This window comes from Rattus norvegicus, chromosome 4 (genome assembly GCF_036323735.1).
Source record: "Rattus norvegicus strain BN/NHsdMcwi chromosome 4, GRCr8, whole genome shotgun sequence".
NCBI classification, from domain to species: Eukaryota; Metazoa; Chordata; class Mammalia; order Rodentia; family Muridae; genus Rattus; species Rattus norvegicus.
Genome location: NC_086022.1, coordinates 58346532 through 58368108, shown reverse-complemented (window position 1 = coordinate 58368108; position 21577 = coordinate 58346532). Strand labels below are relative to the sequence as shown.

The 21577-nt window shown below is 43.9% G+C and overlaps 1 protein-coding gene across 2 annotated transcripts in view; it reads right to left on the bottom strand.

Annotated features, from left to right (window-relative positions):
- Positions 1-21577, bottom strand: part of Snd1 (staphylococcal nuclease and tudor domain containing 1) — a 399238-nt gene that overhangs the window by 91818 nt on the left and 285843 nt on the right. For both annotated transcript variants that reach the window (NM_022694.2, XM_039108324.2), the window contains exon 16: positions 1412-1521. In NM_022694.2, the coding sequence (NP_073185.2) occupies positions 1412-1521 (110 nt within the window). The remainder of the gene's footprint in view (positions 1-1411; positions 1522-21577) is intronic.

Genomic DNA, 21577 nt, shown 5'->3' with positions numbered 1-21577 from the left:
GAAGGACAAGACTGAAAGCTCCAAAAAGTCAGAAGGCCCCTCCCAGCTAATCTTCAAGTGTTGCTAGACAACAGAGTGTTTGCAGCATTCAAATGTTAGTGGAGGGTAGGGGCGGATATTGCTATCTTTAATTGAAAAATTCAAGCTATACCGTGTGGTTACAAGATGTATGCATGTATGTAGAGGCAGTAAGCATGTCTCTATCAAGAGCTTCTACTTTTCAAGGAGAAGTGCATCTTAACAGAGAGAACAGAGAACAATGTAAAGTGAACTAGATGATTAAGTGCTACACGCCCCAGCCACTGATGGCCAGCAAAGCAGAAGCAGCTTATCCAGGTAACTGGTTGGTATTTGGGATGTGGAACAAATACCTCTTCTGAATAGAGGATTCAGGATTTGTTTGGCCAAATTAATTTCTTCTACTAAAACCAGAAGGCCAGTGTTAGGGAAATCCCAAAGTGGTGGCCACAGATAGCAAGAGTACTGCTGAGTTGAAAAGGTGGTGTCTCAGGGCCTCTAGGGATGACATGTTCTTCCATAGTGCCCAGTGTTAAAGTAATGGCTGATGGGAAAAGGAAATGAGATGCTGATGTTTCTACCCAAGTATGTCCACACTGAATGTCTTGAAGCCCTTCCATCTGCTCTCCAGGATCTCAAGTGAGCCCTGAGAGAAAGCTTGTGGACACACATATGTGCGGCTTCACGCGCACTGTCTAAGTGCAGAGCTGGTGACAAGAGGAAGGGAGGAGGAAGGAGGAAGGAAGGAGGAGGAAGGAGGGAGGAGGGACAAAGGCAGGCAGTGAGGCACACTTCCCACTGCTCTTCCCTGTGCTCACTGAGCAGGATGAATGGATGGCATACTCCTAGAAGGAAGATAGATCTGTTGATGAAGGCTCGAGTAAAATTAGTGGTAGAAGGGCACCATAGCAGCAGAAAGCCTCATTCCTGCCTGCAAGAGTCAGCCCAACAGGCAGATACAGAAATACAATTAAATTAAGTCAGAAAACCCGCTACAGAAAATGCAATTACTCAAAGATACAAATAAATGTTCAAAGAAAATTGGCCCCTGACAGGGTTAGTCAAGCTTCTAAATCCAGCTAGAGGCAGGCTGCTCAGGCTAATTCACCAAGGAGGAGGGCCGCAATGCTTAAGCCCTCTGCATCGGGATCCTGGCTGGGCTGGCCTCATGTGCCAGGTTAACAGTGAGAAGGGACAATTTGGGGGTGGCTGACCAGTGATGCAGGGCTCAAGGAGATAAGATGTGGGCTGACGTAGAAACGGCTCCTGGATGGCAGGGCTGGCCAATGGAAAGGGCGACCAACTTTATCTTTGACATGGCAGGAAATTATGAGATCCAGGGAGAAGGACTGTGTACCCCTCCTGCACAAGAAGCTACATGAAAATGCCCTACCTCTCGCTGCAGCACTAGTTCCTTGGTGAAAAGTGTGGCTTCCTCACTGAATGGCTCTCCTTCCTGCACCAAGCCTGGGAGATTTCGTGCTCCTCTGGGACATTCAATGCCTGTATGAGGAGAAAAGGAACATGTGTGAGAAAGTGTGCAGAAACACTGCCCATACCACCACTCTCAACCTGGGAGGAGGCCTTACTCTGCTCCCCCTGGTCCTTTTAGCCCCTCAGCCCCAGGCTTTAGCCAGTGCTTATATAATTGGCTTTCCTCACCTAAATGACACTGCCAGCCCAGCAGTGTGCTGGAGAACAAATGCAGCCAGCTCCTAGACACTTCCTCCTTACTATCTGACTTTCTGCCAGGATCCCAAGTGTTAATTCAGTGTCACTTTCCTTTTCCAATCAACACCCCCTCTGTCCTTAGGCTGTGCTTTGCATGCTAGTTCCATCAGCTCTCATTCAGAATAGGAGGCAGAACAACACAGAAACCTGACTGAATAGTAGGCGGCTAAAGCCAGACACAGTGGCTTCCCAGCCTATTATTCTACCATTTATTGTCTTCACGGCCTTGGCTAAACTACTCAACAAAGGCTCCAGTCCTTGTTTATAGAAGTCATATAATACATCTACTTCTTAGCCCAGAAGAGATTATGTTGGGAAGATATTAGAACAGTGCTGGCTACTTCAGCTATCACCATCTTCTTCATTACCATCATTATCGGTCTTAGCAATTCTCATGCTGAAAATCTCAAAATTTTCTATGACCCCCACAGCAAGCCTATTAAGATCTATGAGCACAGAAACCTCTTTTGTTTGTTTTCAATGATGGTACTTTCTCTCTTCGATTCAATCACTATTCTGAAGATACATTTATTACTAATAGTGATCATATATGATAAAGCATAAAGTATGCTATTTTTTAATGTCTGGATAAGAATATATATTTCAAAGTAATGCGGACTGCAACGGTAATTATGAAGGAATGTGACCCAGCTAGAGACAGTTGGGAAAATAAAGAAATGACAATTCCAGAGAACAAAAGTGGTGAAAATCTGTGTCCTGGTTTCTGACTTCTGTTGGTCCCTGGCTCTATAATACTCTGGGGAATAGACATCTCATAACCAACAGGAGAGGGGGTCTACATTCTTACGAGTAAAGAAAAGGAATAGGTCCCGTGTTTGGTTCTCACCCTCTGGGTCTCTAGGCCTCCAGTGGAACAGATTACACAAAATGAAGCTGTAGGTGGTGGTGGTGGGATACAGCAGCAAAAGAATGACTGCAGTGGGCAGCTCTGGCTGCAAAGACGGGACAGCCAAAGGCCCTACCCAAGTCATATAGCTGGAAGATCAAGAGGGCTGCTTTCCCTACACTGTGTCTACCAGAGAAGTAGAACTCCATTTTCTAAAAGCAAGAACTTCAGAGGCCAAGGACCTGAGAATAACCCTGAAGGGAGAGAACCCTGATGAGGCTACAGAGAAATGAAATGAAAGATAGCCCATGTTTTTCACAACATCAATAGCCAAAAACACTTTTCATTTTAGATCTGCAAACTAAGCAAGAGGAGAATTGCCAGGGAGAAAAATAAACGATTTTGTTGAACTATTTTGTCACATACCCATAGATAAAGCATTGCTGCAGAGACAAGAATAATGCAAAAAACAAGTTTCTGATCTCTTCCAAGCCTCATGGCAGAATGGGGTGAGGTGGGCTGCTATATACAAGGATTGCTTTTTCTAGAAGGAAACCCCAGGTCTCAGATTCTCAATAGTGAATTACTAGCTTTAGCCCTTGCCACTTTTTTTTGAATTCTAAAATAGCAAGAAGCATGTCAAGCTGCTAGGAGCTCAGAAACCCTATGAGATCCAGACACCATTTGATCAAGCTGAGGAACCCTGACAGCTCGGTGGGCACAGGTAGCTAGGCAAATCAAGCAGAGTTGCGTCAGAAGGTTTCCCCTTTGGACCTATGAAACACATCCATCCATTCTCTGTGGACAGAAAGGAAAGTGCTATGCAGTTGCTTCTCCAGGCTTCAGCTTATGTAGAAAAAGCCTAATCAGGGTGCTTCCTACCACTCTAATGGGCCATGAAACATTCACGCCAATGCCTAGAAAACATGGGCAAAGGAAGGATGAGATCTCTCTTGAGCTCATTTCCTTTAAGAAACCCCTTGCCAGGGAATAAGTGAACCCTCCATGGGATACCAAACAGGGAGCAGACAGGAGAAGAACCTGTGAGAAGGAGGTTCGCGGGCAGGCAGAGGTAGACATGGAGACTCTTATGAGATGATAACCACAGATAAAGGCCAGAGAGAGTTCAGAGAAGGCACTCGCTACCAAGTCTGACAACCTGAGTTCAACCTCTGGGACCTATATGATAATAGAAGAGACTTCTACATATACTGTCCTTTGAATATGCATTCATGTTGTGGTACATGAGTATGTGCATGCAGGCATGCATGCATGTGTACACAGATAAGTCAATGTGGACAACTTTAAGGAATCGGCTCTCTCAATTCGGGTTGTCAGGCTTGGTGTACCTGTCAGGCTTGTCAGGTACCGTTACCCATCTCAGCAGCTCTACATGTGTATTTGCATATAAGCATATATACTTACGTATAACTAATTTTCTACAAACTGGTTAATTTTGATTAGTGTCATGGAATGAGTCTATTGTACTGTAGGTTCACTGAAGACAACAACTAAGATGGCTTTGGTACTGGGTTGAGGACTTGAGTAGGTGTCAACACACAGCTTGACAAGCACTGACACTGAGATGCAAAGACAAGGCTGGAAGGGGGGCAGACCCTCATGGCCTCAGAACATCTCAATCCAGGGGTTTATGAATTCCAGACTTGCTTTTATGTCCAAAGTGATAAAGAAACAAGGAGTATTCATTTGGTGACAAATGGGACACTGCCAATTTTAACCTACAAGAGTCAGAAAGGAAGTACCTGGAGCTGCAGCAATCAGGCGAGCACATGGAACAGGGAGTGGAATGTATCCCTCTGTCCAGGGTTCATGGAGCACAGCAGCCTCAAACAGTTGGGAAACTGTGCTGCCTTCCCACCCATAAAAACGGAGGGAGGGAGGGAGGGAGGGAGGGAGGGAGGGAGGGAGGGAGGAGGAGGAGGAGGAGGAGGAGGAGACGACAGCAGGAAAGGCTGCTTTCCAGTGAGGCTGAAGCAGTTGGTCTGGACCTGGTGACAGTAGCAGCAGAGAACCTGCAAGCTCTGGACTGCCTCAGACTGGAGACAGGCAGTGAGTACAGACACTCTCTCTGGTCAGTGTGTGTAGTTCTGGATACTGCAAATCACCACTAAATGCTGCTTTTCCTGATGACAAGGTGGAGTGGTATTGCCTGATGATAAGGCTGTGCTGACTCAGCCGAGCCTGTCCAGTGTCACAGGTATAGAATAAGTGACCCCCAAGAAACTACTCAAGAAATAAAAATATTGTAACCTGAAAAAATGCCATACCTAAAAAATCCCTAAGCATTCTTGAGCATTTTTCTTTCCCATGATGCGCTGGCGGGATGATGTGAGAGTTACACTTTTCAGATCTGGAAGAGGCTGGGAAGCCATGTACACTCCCTCCAGCTCAGACAAACATTAAGGCCTAGATGCTGAAAGGTAAAGTTCACTGTTTTTCATGGGCTTTCAAACATATGAATGGTTGAACAAAGTTACTTAAAACACGACATAAAAGAATATTTGCTTGATGTTTAGAGGGGTCAGGCAGAGATATGATATCAGGACATCATGACTCTGGCTTCCACATTGCCACTAAGAACTGTTAAATGTCACCAGGCTCAGAATCTTTGTCTCTGACAGGAGAGTCTACAAGGTTACAAGGTCTGGCGTGATTATAAAAACCCTACAATTTGAGGTATGTCCTTGGTGCACCCAAGGTTTGAGTCTTGGAGTACAGACATTAACATTTTCTTTAACATTTAAAAGGCTGGGTTGTGGAGTAATCAATCTATTAAAAAATTATACACTTAGAGACATTGACTAACTAGCTCAATTAACAAAAAACACTTTGGTCAGTCAGCTTTGGAACAAGAAGAACAAATTCTTGCTAATGACAAGATAATAGGCATATAAGAGACTCTATTGATGGTCAAGGGTTATGTATCACTCTGAATATTTTAGAATGTATGCTGAATTCTGTGATAATTAAGCTTCAGGGCTCAAAGTGTGTCTGATCTTTCCTGTATCACACAGTGGGAGCTGAAGGGAAATATGGCCAATTTGCTTTGGCTACAAGTGACAGCTTCCCAATGACTATCAGTCTAGCAAACATGCCAGGCACTATCAGAAGGAAAGGGCGAGTGGAAACAGGAACCAATCTGAAGGATTAGTCAGGGGTGCTGATTGCCTGTCCACTGTGCTCACTGCTGCCCTGCCATCAGAGGAAAGAGAGCAGAGGCACGAAACAGCAGAGGCACGAAACAGAAGCTCCTTCTGTGTGCTTAGAACACAGAAGAGCCACACTTCTTTAAGCCTTCCTCCTTCTATTCACTACTGCCTTCTAGTGCGTCAGAGGCCACATGGAAGGTAGGGCAGCAGTATGAGGAAGACTGTGAGTGCTTGTACAACTTAGTCAGCAAACAGGAAGCATTCCCTGTTAACTGCTGTATATATGGCTGTATAAGGCTATTCCAGAGGCTGTAGGCTGTTAACACCTGAGAGACAACTGGAGTATATTAGGCAGACAGATGCCGTGGCTCAGCCAGTGGTGGGCTTACCAAGCCCCGTCAGTGATGTCCTCCCACACAGGATGCTGGGATTTGTTCTTATCACCCCGCTGCTGGGAATGGAAATGAAGAGTAGAAGTGGGCAGCAGTGAGGGATGGACAGATGTGGTCATGCCAGATTCAGGGGAGGTCAATCTGTAGAGAGGCCAGCCATAAACTGGTGTCCTAAAAAAGGTGGCAGATGGCAGGTGAGCCAGTATTATCTTTTTACTGGAGCTGGCTCTGTATATGCCCCACGTAAAACATAAGCCTACCGAGGAACCACAGGATGGAAGCAGTAGACAGAAAGGTAGCTGTAGCAATGGCTTTCCTCAGACTCGTTGTCCATGTTCTTAAGGTCTGTGAGATGAGATCCTACTTAGGACCCCTAGGGTGACTTTCACTGAGTTCCTATAAATTCACTCTCTCCCTTCACTGTCACCATGAGTTAAAGGAATCTAGTATTTTCAAGAGAAATAAAATGGAAACTGATGTACAACTTGCTTTTGAGGATGGGAACTGTATCATATTCAGGTTTTATTTTTTTCTCACCAGATACCCAATCAATATCCTGTCAATTGACAAAGTAGATTCTCAAGAAGTGTTGAGGAAATAGGGGTGAAAATATTGGGAAAAAGAAGTAAACATCAAAAGAGAAATGGAGGGCTGGAGAGATGGTCAGTGGTTAAGAGCACAGACTGCTCTTCCAGAGGTCCTGAGTTCAAATCCCAGCAACCACATGGTGGCTCACAACCATCTGTAATGAGATCAGATGCCCTCTTGTGGTGTGTCTGAAGATAGCTACAGTGTACTTTAAGTAAATAAACCTTTAAAAAGAAAAATGTCAAAGCCAGTCCCCACTAACGTGCCTTTCATAGTAGTAGAGGGGCTATGCTCTGGCTGGTGACAGCTTCCTGAGCTGTCTTTTTCATACAGCCTTCCCTCTTCCCACACAGTGTCTATAATGGACTAGACAGCAGTAGCTCAATGCTTAGGTGAGCTGTTGGATTTCTAAAGGTCCCAGAAGGCAGAAAGCAGGATGTGCTGCATCCTGGTCTAGAATAACCCTATTGTAAGACAGAGGTGTTTTACATGAATACCAGAGAAGGGGTGACAGAATTCTCAACTACTGACCCCACTGATCTCTGAACTGTCACATTTGGGAACACAGTTTAAATTTAGAGATAAAGTAATGAACCGTGAGCAACAATGTCTGTGACATTGGGGCACAGCTGAGATGTTTGGGTTCCAACAGAACAGAACAGAATATGATCCCATGTATGATCAGCACTGAATGCCAGTGTGGCCACATGGAAATGCAGAAAACTGGAGCACCCTTAAAGAGAGCAGGAGAGAATGAGTCAGGGCGGGAAGGCCTGCCTTTAAAGGGAGATAAAAGGTGCTAAATCGGTACAGCTCAGCTAAGTGGTGACTAAGAGGGTGACACGTTAGCAATCTGCAAACATTTGAAAGGTGTAAACACCAAAGAGGAGGGGAAATGCTTAGCTTGAGAGCAGGGGTATAATTATTAGGGGAAGAAAAATCTGGACACAATATTGGAAAAACAGTGTGGAGATAAGTGCTAGGTTATAAATAAGTTTCCCAATGGCAAGGAGAATGCTGTTACCACATCCTGAGGCTGAAAGGTGCTCGGCTGCCCCTTCGCTTACCATCAAAGAGGTACACACCAGTCAACTGCAACTGCATTCTCTCCATCTAGGGACAGATTTCAATAATAATTCAACTCGAAGTATTTCTGATTTAAGTACTAGTGGCCCCTGAAATGTCTACAGAATTCTTGTTGATCTAATTATGAGGAGACAGAACAGCAGTTCTAGTGGGAGTTTTAGAACAACAACAAAAAGGTTTTATCTGCTTCCAACATGCCTGGCAAGTAGTTAAAGCCGGTTTGGGTATAGACACAGATGCAAGGGATAGACAGACAGCTAGGGTAGGGAGAGTAGCCCCCAGGTGGGAATGCTGTTGAGTTTTCCAGATGGGGAAGTGTGAATCTTTCTCCCTGGCGGAACTGTCAAGGACCAGGCAGTGCAGGAGAGAACACCCAAACAAGCTTCCCGTCACACTGACTGCACTCCAACACCTTTGTCTGAGTTCCTGCTGCTGCAGCTACTCAACTTATAATCCATGGGCTCTCCGCAGAGTTTTCCCTAGATTCAATTAGTTCCATTTCTTTACCTTCCTTGCTACCTTTCTCCCTGCCAACAAACAAAAGTGAAAAGGTCCCATTGTAGAGAGAGAGAGCACAGTACTTCAATGACGCATACAGACCTGGGTGTTGGGGTGCGGGGGAGCAACACTTTTAGACAGTGATTTCCTTTCTAGGTTCCAAGAACAAAACCCCTCAATCATTAGCAGGAAAGGCAGAGACAGGCAGGCAGGCAGGCCACCTGCTTAGTCTTAAGGAATGTGGATATCACTTAAAAACTTAAGTTGCTGGTTTTAGCACTGTTCTGCTCACAGGTGTAAGAGAGATCGTCAATGCTGTTGATGGATCAGTTAACAACTGAGGAACTGGAGGTGACACACTTGCCTCTCAGTTTTCCCTTCCTAGGATGGTCCAGACAGAGAGGAAGGTAAGATGGAGTCTAGCTGGTCCCATGAGTTAGCTCTGTGTGGGATTAGCCCTCAATTTATATTTAAAAGTTCAGAAATAAAACCAGGATTTCTCATTGTCTCAGGTTCTTTATTCTCTTCCTTGTTCTCTAAAGCGGTACTTTGTTTCCTCCGGGGAAGCTCGAATCTTGTGAGCACCTTTGGAGCATGCCACTGCTACAGCTTTCTCAATGATCACAATAAGGGGCTAAGAGAAGACGGAAGGGATCCTAATTAAAGGATCAAACATCTCAGGGAATTGTGGTCAAGGGAGCCAGAACTGGGCAGGGCAGGAGCTAAAAATGAATGCTTTTAGTTTAGGGTTTTAAAGGATGGATTTTATTAGGCTGTTCTGGTTTTGTGATGTTTGATGCATCTGTTGAAAGACTAGGGCCTGAAGTTAATTGGGTCCAGGAACAATAGGGCTGAGTCTTCCCAATGCAGTGGGAACTTCAGCTAACACTGAAGTAAAGAGGGAAGAAGAGGGAAGGTAGCTCCAGTCGGTGGTGCAGAGCAGGGCTGCACACACTTTATGCTTCTCTGGTACAAGTTGTAATAACACCATTAGTCTGTTAATATGTTCCCGTTCTTCCATCAGTTGAGGAAAAGCGAGTTCTTCCTCCCCTAGTGCATGGCACATGGTAGATTCTCAGTAACTGTGGACAGGAATGCCAGGAGGAGAGAATCTAGAGGAAATAATGTAACAAACCTGTTACATCAATCTCCATTCCTGAGTTTAGTATGCATCAGAGTCAACACTGGGAGAATTAAAGAGAAATTCCAGTGACACTTATTTCCAGGACTTCAAGGTGAGCGTGAACTAGATGCAAATCACTGGGTATGGTAAGTGGAAGAGACAAAGAAGGGGTGGCTTAGAGGCTTGACACTGGATTTCTCATTCTCAGTTTAGCTGGGCAGCATGCAGAACCTGCTCCTCCAGACCTGATTTACCAGCAGCTTTAGACACCAAAGAATCACTCCCCAAAGGGAGAAAAAGCTTTTCAGATGGAGCTGGCAGAGGAGAGAACGATCAAGCCTGCATCGGAACAACTTTTATATAATTCCACCTATTGCCCAGCAAGATCAGAAAACAATGAGTTTTAAAGAGAAAACAATTCTCCCTGAATAACATGGCCTTCCCCTTCCTGTGGTACCTCCAGAGCACAGCTCTTTAAAAAGACATAATGGCGGGTGGGCTGTGCCTGGGCTGTGGGCTTCTTCCTCATGCTCATTTGGGGAGTTGCTGTGAGCAGCAGCTGCAATACTGGCCCTGTCAACTGAGTAGTCGACTAGAACAACAGCACGGGATGATTGGTGCCCTCTGGTTATGTCCTCACTGTCATATCAAACAGCCATCTATCTTTTTATTAGGAGGCAGAAAATAAAGAATTTTGAGGTATAAAAAAGTAGAGAGCTTTTAAGTGACAAGAAGGCTCGTACAAGGCGGTGGCTTTCCTGTAACTCATTGTGGAGAAAGCATCTCAGAAGAAACCCCCTGAACCTGGGCCGGAAGGGGACCTGGTTCATACGAGAACCTCCACCTTGCTTCTATGACTTATTTTAAACTTGGAACTTTATCTCTGGATCAAACGGAACTTAAATTTTTCCCCCTTTTCATTTCTGATACTCAAAGGGGTCCTGGTCTTGGTTTGTTTTATTCTATGATAATGAGTAAAGAGAAATATTTGAATCTACCATCCAGACTCCGAAAGCGATTAGCTTCAGGGTAAGGAAGAAGCCACAGGAAATACCCACGTGGATCTTGCAAGTACAAGCTTCCAGAAGGTATTCTAGCACACATCTGGCAGGCAAATGTAAGAGCTACTTACCTGCATACATTTCGAGTGACTTCTAAACCAAGCTGTGTTGTGTTATTTGAACAAAATGGTTTGAGATGTGTTTAATGTCCTTCCAACTACTGCCTTTCTTGAGCTTGCACTCACTGACAATTGCTCTGGGCTCCTCCTCCTGAGGAAAATGAATTCCAAATGCCTAGAAATTGGTACAGTCAGTTAGCAGAAGAGAGGAGGAAGAAAACCAGCCAGTGTCAGAAGCATTCAGGCCCATGAATAGAGAGAATGGATAAAAACCCAGAGAGCTGAGAGTCCTTTCTCTAACTAACTTTAAAGAAACCATGGAAAGAAGCAAATACAGCAGGGCCAGCCAGGAAGCAGAACGCAAAGGCTTCTGAAGAGACAGTGCTCTCAAGAGGACACACAGACACATGTCCTGATAGTGAAGCAGCTTGCGGTCTGGAGTGTGGGTAGAGAATGACTTTCCCTTTCTTTTCTGTCTTGCTTTTCTCTTGAGAGTCTCCATATGTAGACCAAGGTGAGCTACAGAGTTCCCGAGCTTAAGGTCTTCCTGCACCTCTCAAGCGCGGGGAGTATAGGCTGAGTCTGTCTACCCTCTTCCTTCCTTTTTGGGTTACCACACTCTGAACAGCAGTGTTCTGGAAATTGACTTTCCCAGCATCCGTTTTTCTTTTTTCCAGATACAGTCTTACTACGTAGCCCCAAACGGGCCTACAACTTGCTACATACCCCATTTTTGTATAGCTCACAAATTAATACATGTTTTTCACACTTCTGGGTGGGTAAGAGAAAAAAACAAATCAAAATGGTATCCTGGGGTATTTGAGAATCATGAGATTCAGATTTCAGTGTCCACAAGGGAACTCTGGCTAAAGTGCCCATCCATGGCTTTTTTCATGGTACAAAAGCGTTGAGCAGTATGACAGATATCATAAGCCCCAAGTAGCCTAAAGTATTATTATCTGGCCTTTTACAGAAATGTTTGGCAACATTTATTCTCAAGGATGCCATTTGATATAGAAACAATATAAAACAAAAACACAACCAGGCAAGATAGTGTTCACCTAGATTAGAAAGAAGAGTAGAGGCAGCAAACAGCATAAGAACTGTATACCTTCTACCACTAGTAAAAAATAGAGAAGGACCCACAGCTTGAAGGACACTGTCTAGGTAATGTGTGTACCCCTCACGCTTGCTCCTAGACCTTACCCTGTGAAAGCCTCTTTCACTGCCATCACTGCTCCCTTAGTCATGATTCAGATTTCCCCATGCAAAACATACACACCAGAAGAGCAAACATGGAGTATACATTACATAAAGTTGCCTTCATCTGACAGAGATTTCTCCTTGTGTGTTTAAGTAATAATACCTCAATCCAGTTTACCTAAGCTAAACTCTTCTTCGGCTGTTTTTCTCTCATCCAGTGCCCTCTGCTCCTGGCTTAACTGTCCTCATGCTGGAAAATATCACTCATCACTTGTTGCTTCTTTCCTTCTCTACCCACATGGGTCAGTGCATGCTCTGCCCTAACAATTCTTTTTACTTAATCTTCATAGCTCTTGCCCTCTGCATTCAAAGTCATTCTCCTCGTTCAGACTCCTGAATTCTGGCTTTCCAGAATCTTCTGATTTCCCTGCCTACCATCCATTTTCTTTTATAGAGTTTTTTTTTTTTTTAAATATGTACAGCTACCAGAATAATCTTCTAAAGCACACATTTTGCCCTTGAGTGGCATCCTGTATTTCACCAAATAATATCAGAATTCAATAATCTGACATTCCAGGCCCTATAAGACTTGTGTAATTCCTTGGGACCATATAAAACCTCTACTACCCATCTGACAGCCTTCAAATATTTGAAGACACAACATCTATTTTTTCTCATCCTCGTCTTATTTTCTCTAGGCTAAACATTCAAGACCCTCATGAGACAAGAGTTTTGATTTCGTACTCTCATTCTTTTCCCTCTTTATACTTACATAATATGAAGTCTTCTCTCTGAAAATACCTTTTTGGTTGATCTAATTAAAAAAGATCTAAAGGTGTGTGGAGTGTACAGTGGGCAGCACTTTCCTTTTTCACTATTGAGAATTGAGTTCAGGAGCTGAGAGATGTGTTGCCTTAGGGAAGACTTCAGAGTGGGGTCGGTGGAACGGTGTATGATTCTCACCCTCTGATTGACTAGGCCTTCAGAATGAAGCTACGGTGACAGAGCAGGACTTAGCCAGCTGAGGAAAAGCCATCCCCAGAGTGGGGACTGTCCCTTTAGAGGCTTCTGCCTCTACTGGCCCCCTTTCCAGCCCATTCCACTCTCAGCAGCAGCCCAAAGGCACAATGGAGACCCTGGTGGTGGTGTGGCAAGCAGCCTATTCATTTCCTTCCCTCAGTGAAGCGCTCTGGGGATAAAAGGACAGCAAATCTAAACCACTGCCCAGAACCCACTTTGCAGAATCCAGGGGAAAACTGGTCTACTGAAGCAATTAGATCCCGTTTGGAAGACCTGAGGGGAAACAAAAAGGATCTTTTTTAGTTTTCACTGATGCCATAGCACTACTGTCTCAGGCACCACTGTGGCCAGTGTTCAGGGAAGGCAGTGTGCTTAGTAAGGCTTTTAGCTGCTGTCACATAGGAACAATAGGTCATTAAAGCACCAGGATTTGTACTATAACACTGGACAGATAGCTTCACCTGAGAAACAGGAGAAAGGCAAGGTCAGTAAGGAGGAAAACTCAGATCCCAGAAAGACCAGCTTCCCTAGATGAACCTGGGACAAAAGGTTGTCTGTACAGTATCAGAGGACTGCCTTAACATGTATACCACTGTACCACTGAGGAAAGACCTGGGTAGAAATGTGCCCAAATTAGGACACACAACCAAAGTGTGTGTGTGTGTGTGTGTGTGTGTGTAGGGGTGGGGGCAGGAAAAAGTGGTGTATAGTGCTTAGGATGGTAGGGACAGTAAAATTTCCTGAACACAGTTCAGTCTGGCACATTCCCTGATAATATGGGGTAGGGTGGGGGGTGGTGGAGGTGGCAGAAGGATAGGATGCAAAAGCATGTATGAGTACACACATGCATGCCCTCATTTATCCAAGGAAAGAGGACAAAGAAGGGGAAGGAAAAGAGAGAGGGAAGAGGGGCTGAGATCATATGCAGGAGTCTAACACAGAACATTGGGAGATTGTGACTGTTACAGTGTCTTGGCACTCAGGAAGCTTGAGATCAGGTTGAGTCTACCTACTGCAGGCATAGTGAGAGTGTCTGCAGCACAGTGGAGCAGGACAGCCATAGCTGGACCTTTCTCTTGCTCATATATGGCCATCATTCCTGGAAAAAGGGTTACTTTCCCTTTAGGTACACTCTGCTGGTCTCCTCCAAAGTCCATACAGTATGTCTGGTCCTTTTACCATCCTGCATACCTCATAGACACTGGTTTTCTCTCTACTTCTCTCATATGTACTTGCAAGCAAGCAAGCAAGCAAGCAAGCAATCGAGCAAGCAAGCTAGCTAGCTAGCTCACTGTGTCTTCTGAGCTGTGGCATAAAGCATGCCATTTGTATTATGCCCAATGTCTGAGTAAATGCCAGAGGCTGGTGATGAGACCCCTATTTATAAAGAGAAAAAGAGGGCTACAAGTCCTTGTGGAACCATGGAGGACCTAGGTAGGAAGTAGCATGCTTTTGTGGTTATCTATTTGATGAAATAACATATTTGATATAATAACAAATACTATTTGTGTCCCTAGGTCTGGTCATTAAAAGAATTAATTGTGTGTACTCTTTGAATGTAAAACAAAACAAAATAAAAGTGGCCAGTTCTGGACAGGTATCTTCCTTGGCTTTGCCTTCCACAATTTTTTTTTCTTTTTTCTTTTTTTTCGGAGCTGGGGACTGAACCCAGGGCCTTGCGCTTGCTAGGCAAGCACTCTACCACTGAGCTAAATCCCCAATCCCGCCTTCCATAATTTATAAGTTACCTGGGACATTCTATGGTCCACAAATGGATCTCTTAAGATCAGAAGGCAATTAGATCTCTGAGAAGGAAATGGTAGTGCTAGAGCTGTGTAACCATGCTTGTGCTGGCATTTCCATCTCAGGCAAAGGACAGCTGTCAGTAAAGGGCGGGCCCCATGAAGCAAACTCCACAGCAGAACACCCGTAAGGAAAAGAAAACCAAGATAAATGTTTCATACAGAGGAAGGCCACTAAACAAAAGCATCCTTTGTTTTGTGATTCATCTAGCCCTAGTGGACAACTGTTCAGGCTGGGGCCAGTAGGACAGGTGGAAGTTTGGTTGGGGATATCTTCTAGTCAGCCTGGAGCTTCAAGCTCAGTCAATACGACAGAAGTGTTCTTTCTGGGCTGCCAGAATACAAACTTCTTTACTTCTCTGCATACTCTGACACTTACCAGATCATATCTAGGGATCAAAAAAAATCAGATCTCTCTTCTGGAGATAGCCTGGTGAGCACCCCAGAAGTCCATGAGGGATCTTCAGGGCAGGAGTGAGGAGACAGTGTGAGAAACTCCAAGGGATCGGGATAGATGAAGACCACTGAAGTGACCTTGTGTGTTCAGACAGAGCTGACATTTATAATTTGTAGGATCCCTAACATTCTTATTTCCTTTTTACCAATGCTCTGGCAGAGATGTTGTAACATATTAATCTTTGGAGTTGAGTGATACGGTTTAAAATACTGCAGGCTTGGCTGCCATTCCCTCCCCTGGGGTCTCAAAATAACTCCACACAAATCATCTTTGCTAAACACTCACGCAGGCAGCTCTCCTCTGCTAGCACACACATATCTTATGTAAGGGAAGAAGCCACCCAGCTTGCTGGAAGACAGGGGCACTCCTAGAGAGGCAGTCATAGTCTAGAGGCTAAGTTCACGTTTCCTCAGTGAGAGGACATCCAAGGAGGTTGAGGCAAGAAGGTTGTCCAGTTCACAACTGTCTGTAAATAAATGCAACTCAGCCATTCAGTGACCTCTTACCACAGAGAAAGTCTACTCAGCTAGATTTGGGAAAGTAATGAGGAGAGAAGCCAATGTAGCTTCTTCTTAGACTCCACAGAGTTTGCAATGGAACCCAAAGAAACATGGAGAATAGGGCAGTGAATGGGGGCAGCTGCAGAGCCTCTCAATACCTCTACATAGGCATATAAAATAGTACTGGTCTCCAGGCCATGTTCATATTCATATTCTGGCCCACATCTATGTGGCTGGCTGGAGGAGAAGGCCTGGGAGAGCCAGCCTATTTGCTAGATTCTCAGCAAATCAGGTGGTATCTAGGACTGAGATCTTCTGCTCACTGGTTTGCATCAACAGCATCATCTCCCTTGCATAATCAGTGTGCTCCAGCCCCAAATAATCACTTTATGGAGTCTGGGTGATGGATCTACACTGCCAGACAACCAGGAAGGCCTCAGGCCTCTTGTGTCCTGATAGCCTTGACCAGGGTCGAGCTTGGTGAAGCTCTGAAGTTTGCATCTTATTCAGTGTCAGTTCTAGCCAACCTTAGGGCTGTGGCAAAGGCTCTTCTCAGAACTGTCTTAGGGGAAACACAAGTGGCTTCAAAGCCATCGCTTCTGAAGGATAGAGACAAGATGTCTTAAGGGCATGTATAAGTTCACACAGACTGCTCTGTTACCCATTTCTCCTGGTTCTCCCACCCTCACGGTGGCAGGTCTCTTCTGCTTTCTAATACTTTCTCCTGACTGTTTCTGAAGGGCTGGGGCTTCATGGCAGCTCATTTTTGGCTACATTTTATCCCAATCTTTGTCATCACTGAGCAATCACAGATGTATCGCTGAGCACCAATTTCACCATAAATTGGAGATCTCAGAACTGATATTCATTTCTGAATTCACCTGTACCTATAAATGTCTACAGGCATTTAAGAGAAAAGGCTTCAAAACTAACCTAAGGAAACCTTTTATTATCTATAACCCAGAAAATTGCAGTCCTCGTTCTCACCGCTCATTAGCAAACAACTAACAAATTTCCATAGATTCCAACATTACTTGGCGATTCTCAGGTCAGTTCTACCCGGTCATGTACACTAAGCTAGGCTTCCTCAACTCGTCTCCAGTCAATGACAATCATATCCTAGCTACACATGCTCAGCTGGTTCAGAGCTGTTCAAGTCTACTCTCCTCCACACTGGAGTTAAAGTGCTCTAAGGCTGGACACGGGAAGGAAAAAGGAGAACCTTTTAACCTATCTGTAACATGAACGACTATCATCGTCAAACTGCTAAGTGTTTAAACTGATTTCAGTTTTGAAGTTCAACATAGAGAAAACTAAGCCATGATTAAAGAGGTCAGAAGACTGGCTATGTCTGAGAGGACGGCCACAAGGAAGCATACTAGGATACTAGAAATAGTTTGTATTTTCATGGGAGTGTTACTTGGGGGTATGTACACAGATAATAATTCAACAAGCTGCATACTTATAACCTTTATGTGATACTGAAAGAATCAAATAAAAGATTATACAATGCCTCAGCCATCTTTCATGGCTTTAAGTTTTCTTATTAGTTCCTATCTTACAAGTCAAGGATGGACTGGGGTGGGAGGCTAGCATTTGTGGACCCAATGAACCTGGATAAAAATCTTCATGTGTGCGTCAGTTTCTTGAATGCTTTCCTATTAGTCCCCAAAGTTAAAGTCATCAGTAATTGATCACGTAGTCACACAAGTCCTTCTGAGCCTGGCCCTGAGCCTGCCTTACTAAACTATTTGTGCTTTTGAGTAGCAATGCTTTCTCGGGGCTTTTCCTGTCCATTTCTGATCGCCACCTTTTCTTCTTTAAAAATCTATCAAGGGAGAAAGCCTGCAACTCTTTAAGATTTAACATTAGCAAACAATCTGAACTGCAAAGTAACAGAAACATAATCAGCCTGCAAAAGGAAGGCCAGGGGACATGGCTCAGTGAGTTCAGGGTTCAGTTCTTTGGGGGTATCTAGTCTAGCTCAAAAGGTAGTATATTAATAGACTGTCTCAAACAGTGAAGTGGAGAAATAACTGAGGAAGACATCACATCAGATGTCAACCCTAGCTTCCACATGTACCACACACCCACACAAATCACAATACCCACCCCCCCAAAACCCCGTTGTTGAAGGGATGAATCTAAGCACTAGTGATCAACTGTTCTTGTGTTCCTTTAAAAATGTGATGACAGTCTGCACTAGGTTCAAGGATTTGAAGACCTATTTTAAAATATATAGCAATGAGATTGTAAACACAAAGAGAAAAGGTAAAATAAAGTCAAAGTTCATATAAAGTTTTAAAGGTAGAAGAGCAAACGCCAACAATGTTCACGCAGTTCATGTGTAAAGGACCTGGAAAGAACTTGTACCTGACTATAGTTCCATGATATGCAGAACATAGAGGTTAACTTGAGAAAAGAGCAGTGCTTAAGGTCTCTTTCCCAGATTTCCCAGACTATTAAATAAATGTCAGTAAAGGTATCATCACACAACAAATAAACATTCACAGAACCACAGAACTACAAGGGCAAAGCGCCTTAGAAATGCTTTAGCCTAAATTTCTCATTTTAATAGAGGAGGGTACTAGAAATTCAATGACCTACACAAGTACACATGGCAACTAAGAACAGATTATAAGCCCTATCTTTTGATTAGGCACGGGTTTCCACTGGACTCTGTCAGTTCAAGCCAAATACACTTCATCTTATTTAGGTTCTATGAAGTCCTGATTTAGCTTGCAGAATTCTGACTTTGGGTATTTTTTCTGAATTAACAGATAATCTGATACTGTGGACTTAAAAAAAAAAATTTAGGCCTCAAACAGTTAGGTTCACGTGTAATTAAAAGAGTTCCAAAGTGCAAGAAGAGACCAGATAGCAAGTTTAAGAAATTAGCATAACAATGCTATGACACTGTAAATACTAGCTTCCCCTGTACTTAGCTATTTAATGCTTATGGTTATTATAATTTGCATATGAGGAAAATAAGGCAAAGGCAGGTTAAATAAAGAGAAGCCTGTGAGTCGAGCCTATTCTGGTTACTCTCAAGCTCATGTCTATTGAGGTTAGGACTGAAGCACCTGCCTCAACATGTGATATAGCATTGAACTTCCAAAGCTGGAGTTAAGAGGCAGATATTTTACTCTCGCTTTCTTAAGCAAACGGAGCATCCGTCCTATACAGAGCCTGCTTCCTCCTATAGAGCAGGCCTCTGTGAAGTGCTCAGGAGAACACAAAGCAGGTCAGCTGTCCAGTTTGAGGAATGCTCATTCTACCATGGTCCTCTGAATCCTTGGACCTCAGTGCATGTGGAGGACATGACAATTGATCATTGTTGTCATCAGTTTACCTACCCACCAACTAGTGACCGAGGTGGCCTTTGAGGCAGAATGATTCCCCCACATGGAAGGTGTCTGGTGAACTGCTGGATGCTTGACACCTTAGCTGCTCTCAAATGCCATAAAACACTGGTAGCCAATCAATCACTCCCAGTTTCTACTCTGCTCCCTTTGGGAAAGCAGAGTAATTCTGTTATTCTCTTACTTTTAAGACTTGGAAAAGCCCTGGTCCCATAAACAAACAAACAAACAAACAAACATCTGCATGTTCTTCCCAATATTTTGTTGTGATTTCAGATTAAAAAATGATTATTTCAAGTCTGTATAACCACTATTTAAAGACAGATTTTCATGTTATCAGTCAGACTTAGTTTTAACCAAGATTGTGAGCTATCTCAGAACTATGATCACAGCATGTCTAATCATCAAAGCTTCTAAGAGGAAATTCAAAGGAAACTAAGGGTTAAAGGAGGCTATCTTGGGCTAGAGAGATGGCTCAATGGCTAAGACCACTGTGTGCTCTTTTCAGAGGATCCAGGCTTAGTTCCACCACCTTCATGGCAGCTCAAAAACACTCCAACTCCAGGGGTTCCAACACACCCCTACACTTGTAGGTAAAACACCAATGCATATAAGATCAAAAAATAAAAAAAATTAAAGTGGGTTATTTTATAATCAGCCACAACTTACAATGATCTTTAGCTTCAAACTCTTATGAAAATGGCTTTTACTATAATATATATGCATATCAAGTAACATGGGCCATAGTTTCTGTTGTGATAACTTCTAAAAGTTAAGGGTTAAAGAGAGATAGAGATATTTGATTGACAGGAGGTCATAATTCGCTGGCAGAAGAATAAAGAACATCTCTCAATGGAAGATTGCAATTGAAAGCTTAAAATATTCACTTAAAAAAGAAACATTGTTTTGACACCCAAAAACGGACAAATCAAATTGGTCTCCTCCATCTGTTCCTAAAGAGGAAAGGCAGGAAGTGCTGGAGCAGTAAGTGTGGATTCCAGCCATAATGAAGCTGTATGACCTTGGCCTTCTTGAATGGCATCATAATAAAGAGCCAGTGGATGAGGAAGGGGACATGTGAAAACAGCTAAAAAGAAAGTGACAGTACATAAATGAACCCTCATGGAGGAGAAGCTTCCCCATAAGTTTTAGCTTACTTACTTAATCATCATCTAAGTCTGCAAAGGGCCACAATAGTGATGGGTGAGCTCCAGCCTGCACTAAGTCAAGAGCGTCCTCATGGAAATATGTTTAAGAAGTGAAGAGTGGGGGTTGGGGATTTAGCTCAGTGGTAGAGCACTTGCCTAGGAAGCGCAAGGCCCTGGGTTCAGTCCCCAGCTCCGAAAAGAAGAACCAAAAAAAAAAAAAAAAAAAAAGAAGTGAAGAGTGATCACATGCTAGACCACACCAAGAGGTATGGCTGAGCATGAACAGGAAGGGAAGCCTAATCCTAAAGGGCAGAGTAGACAGAGGCCCGTGGTGATAGGGTGATGAAAGGGAGGGAAGCAGGGCCTAGATCCAGATCCTAGGATGTGCTCTTGGAGGACACCTGTAAAGCAGGAACAGCAGACAACAGCTGGGGCTCTGGAAGGGAGGGAGTCAAGCTGCAGGTTTCATGTTCCTGGAACATGACAGCAAATGACAGTCACATGAAGGCACAAATCGCGTCCTTGCTGATCTTCTCCATCATCATTCTGGCAAACCTGTTTTCTGCTACCCCCTCCCTGGCAGCATCAATGTGACACAGTTTTCTCTGGAAGCCATCCTCAGGAAATTAGATTATACTGAAAACAAGAGTGCTACCTCCCTAACCTAGACATCAGCTTTGCAGCATTCCCTCAAGTTTAGATCTCCTTTCTTCAATCTTCCTGATCCTCAAAAGATCTGATACAGAAGCCAGGCAGTGGCGGTGCGGCTGACCAACGGATGTTCTCAATATTTTGGATGGCAGAAGGATCCTGCAGCTCATGGGACGTCCTCTCATAAGAAAGAACTGTTTATCCTCCAATGTCACCAGGTTCTCCTTTGAGAAATCTGTAACTCTAGGCTTAACCTTTTGCAGTAACCATCTACACTATTCCAAATGGACACCCTGCCTCTGGCTTCCCAAGGACCTGCACGCACGCACGCACGCACGCACGCATCACCTCTCTCTCTCTCTCTCTCTCTCTCTCTCTCTCTCTCTCTCTCTCTCCCCCCCCCCCCCCACCTCTAAGTTGTTCCAATGTCTTTGTTCATCATTGTATCCTAAGGCTATTTAGCAACTTAACTGGTAGAGCACCATCAAAATAAACAAGAAAGCAGCTGCTACTTTGACTTAAGGTCAAATATATTTTACTCCAGTTTTCTCTTAAGAGATTATAGTGGTGTTGAACTGATGCTCTATACAGCTTTGCTTTTGAGATGAGAGCCATCAGTTCAACTAAGGCAAGTTAAGAACATTTTTATGCTAGGGTACAAAATGCAGAGCTAAAGGCTCCAGTATAGCAGTTTTCAACCTGTGGATCATGACCCCTTTTGCAAACCTCTATCTCCGAAATATATTTACATTACAATTCATAATAGTAGCAAAATTATAGTTATGAAGTAGCAACAAAAATGATTTTATGATTGGGGGTTACCACAAGGGGAGGAACTGTATTAAAGGGCCGCAGCAATAG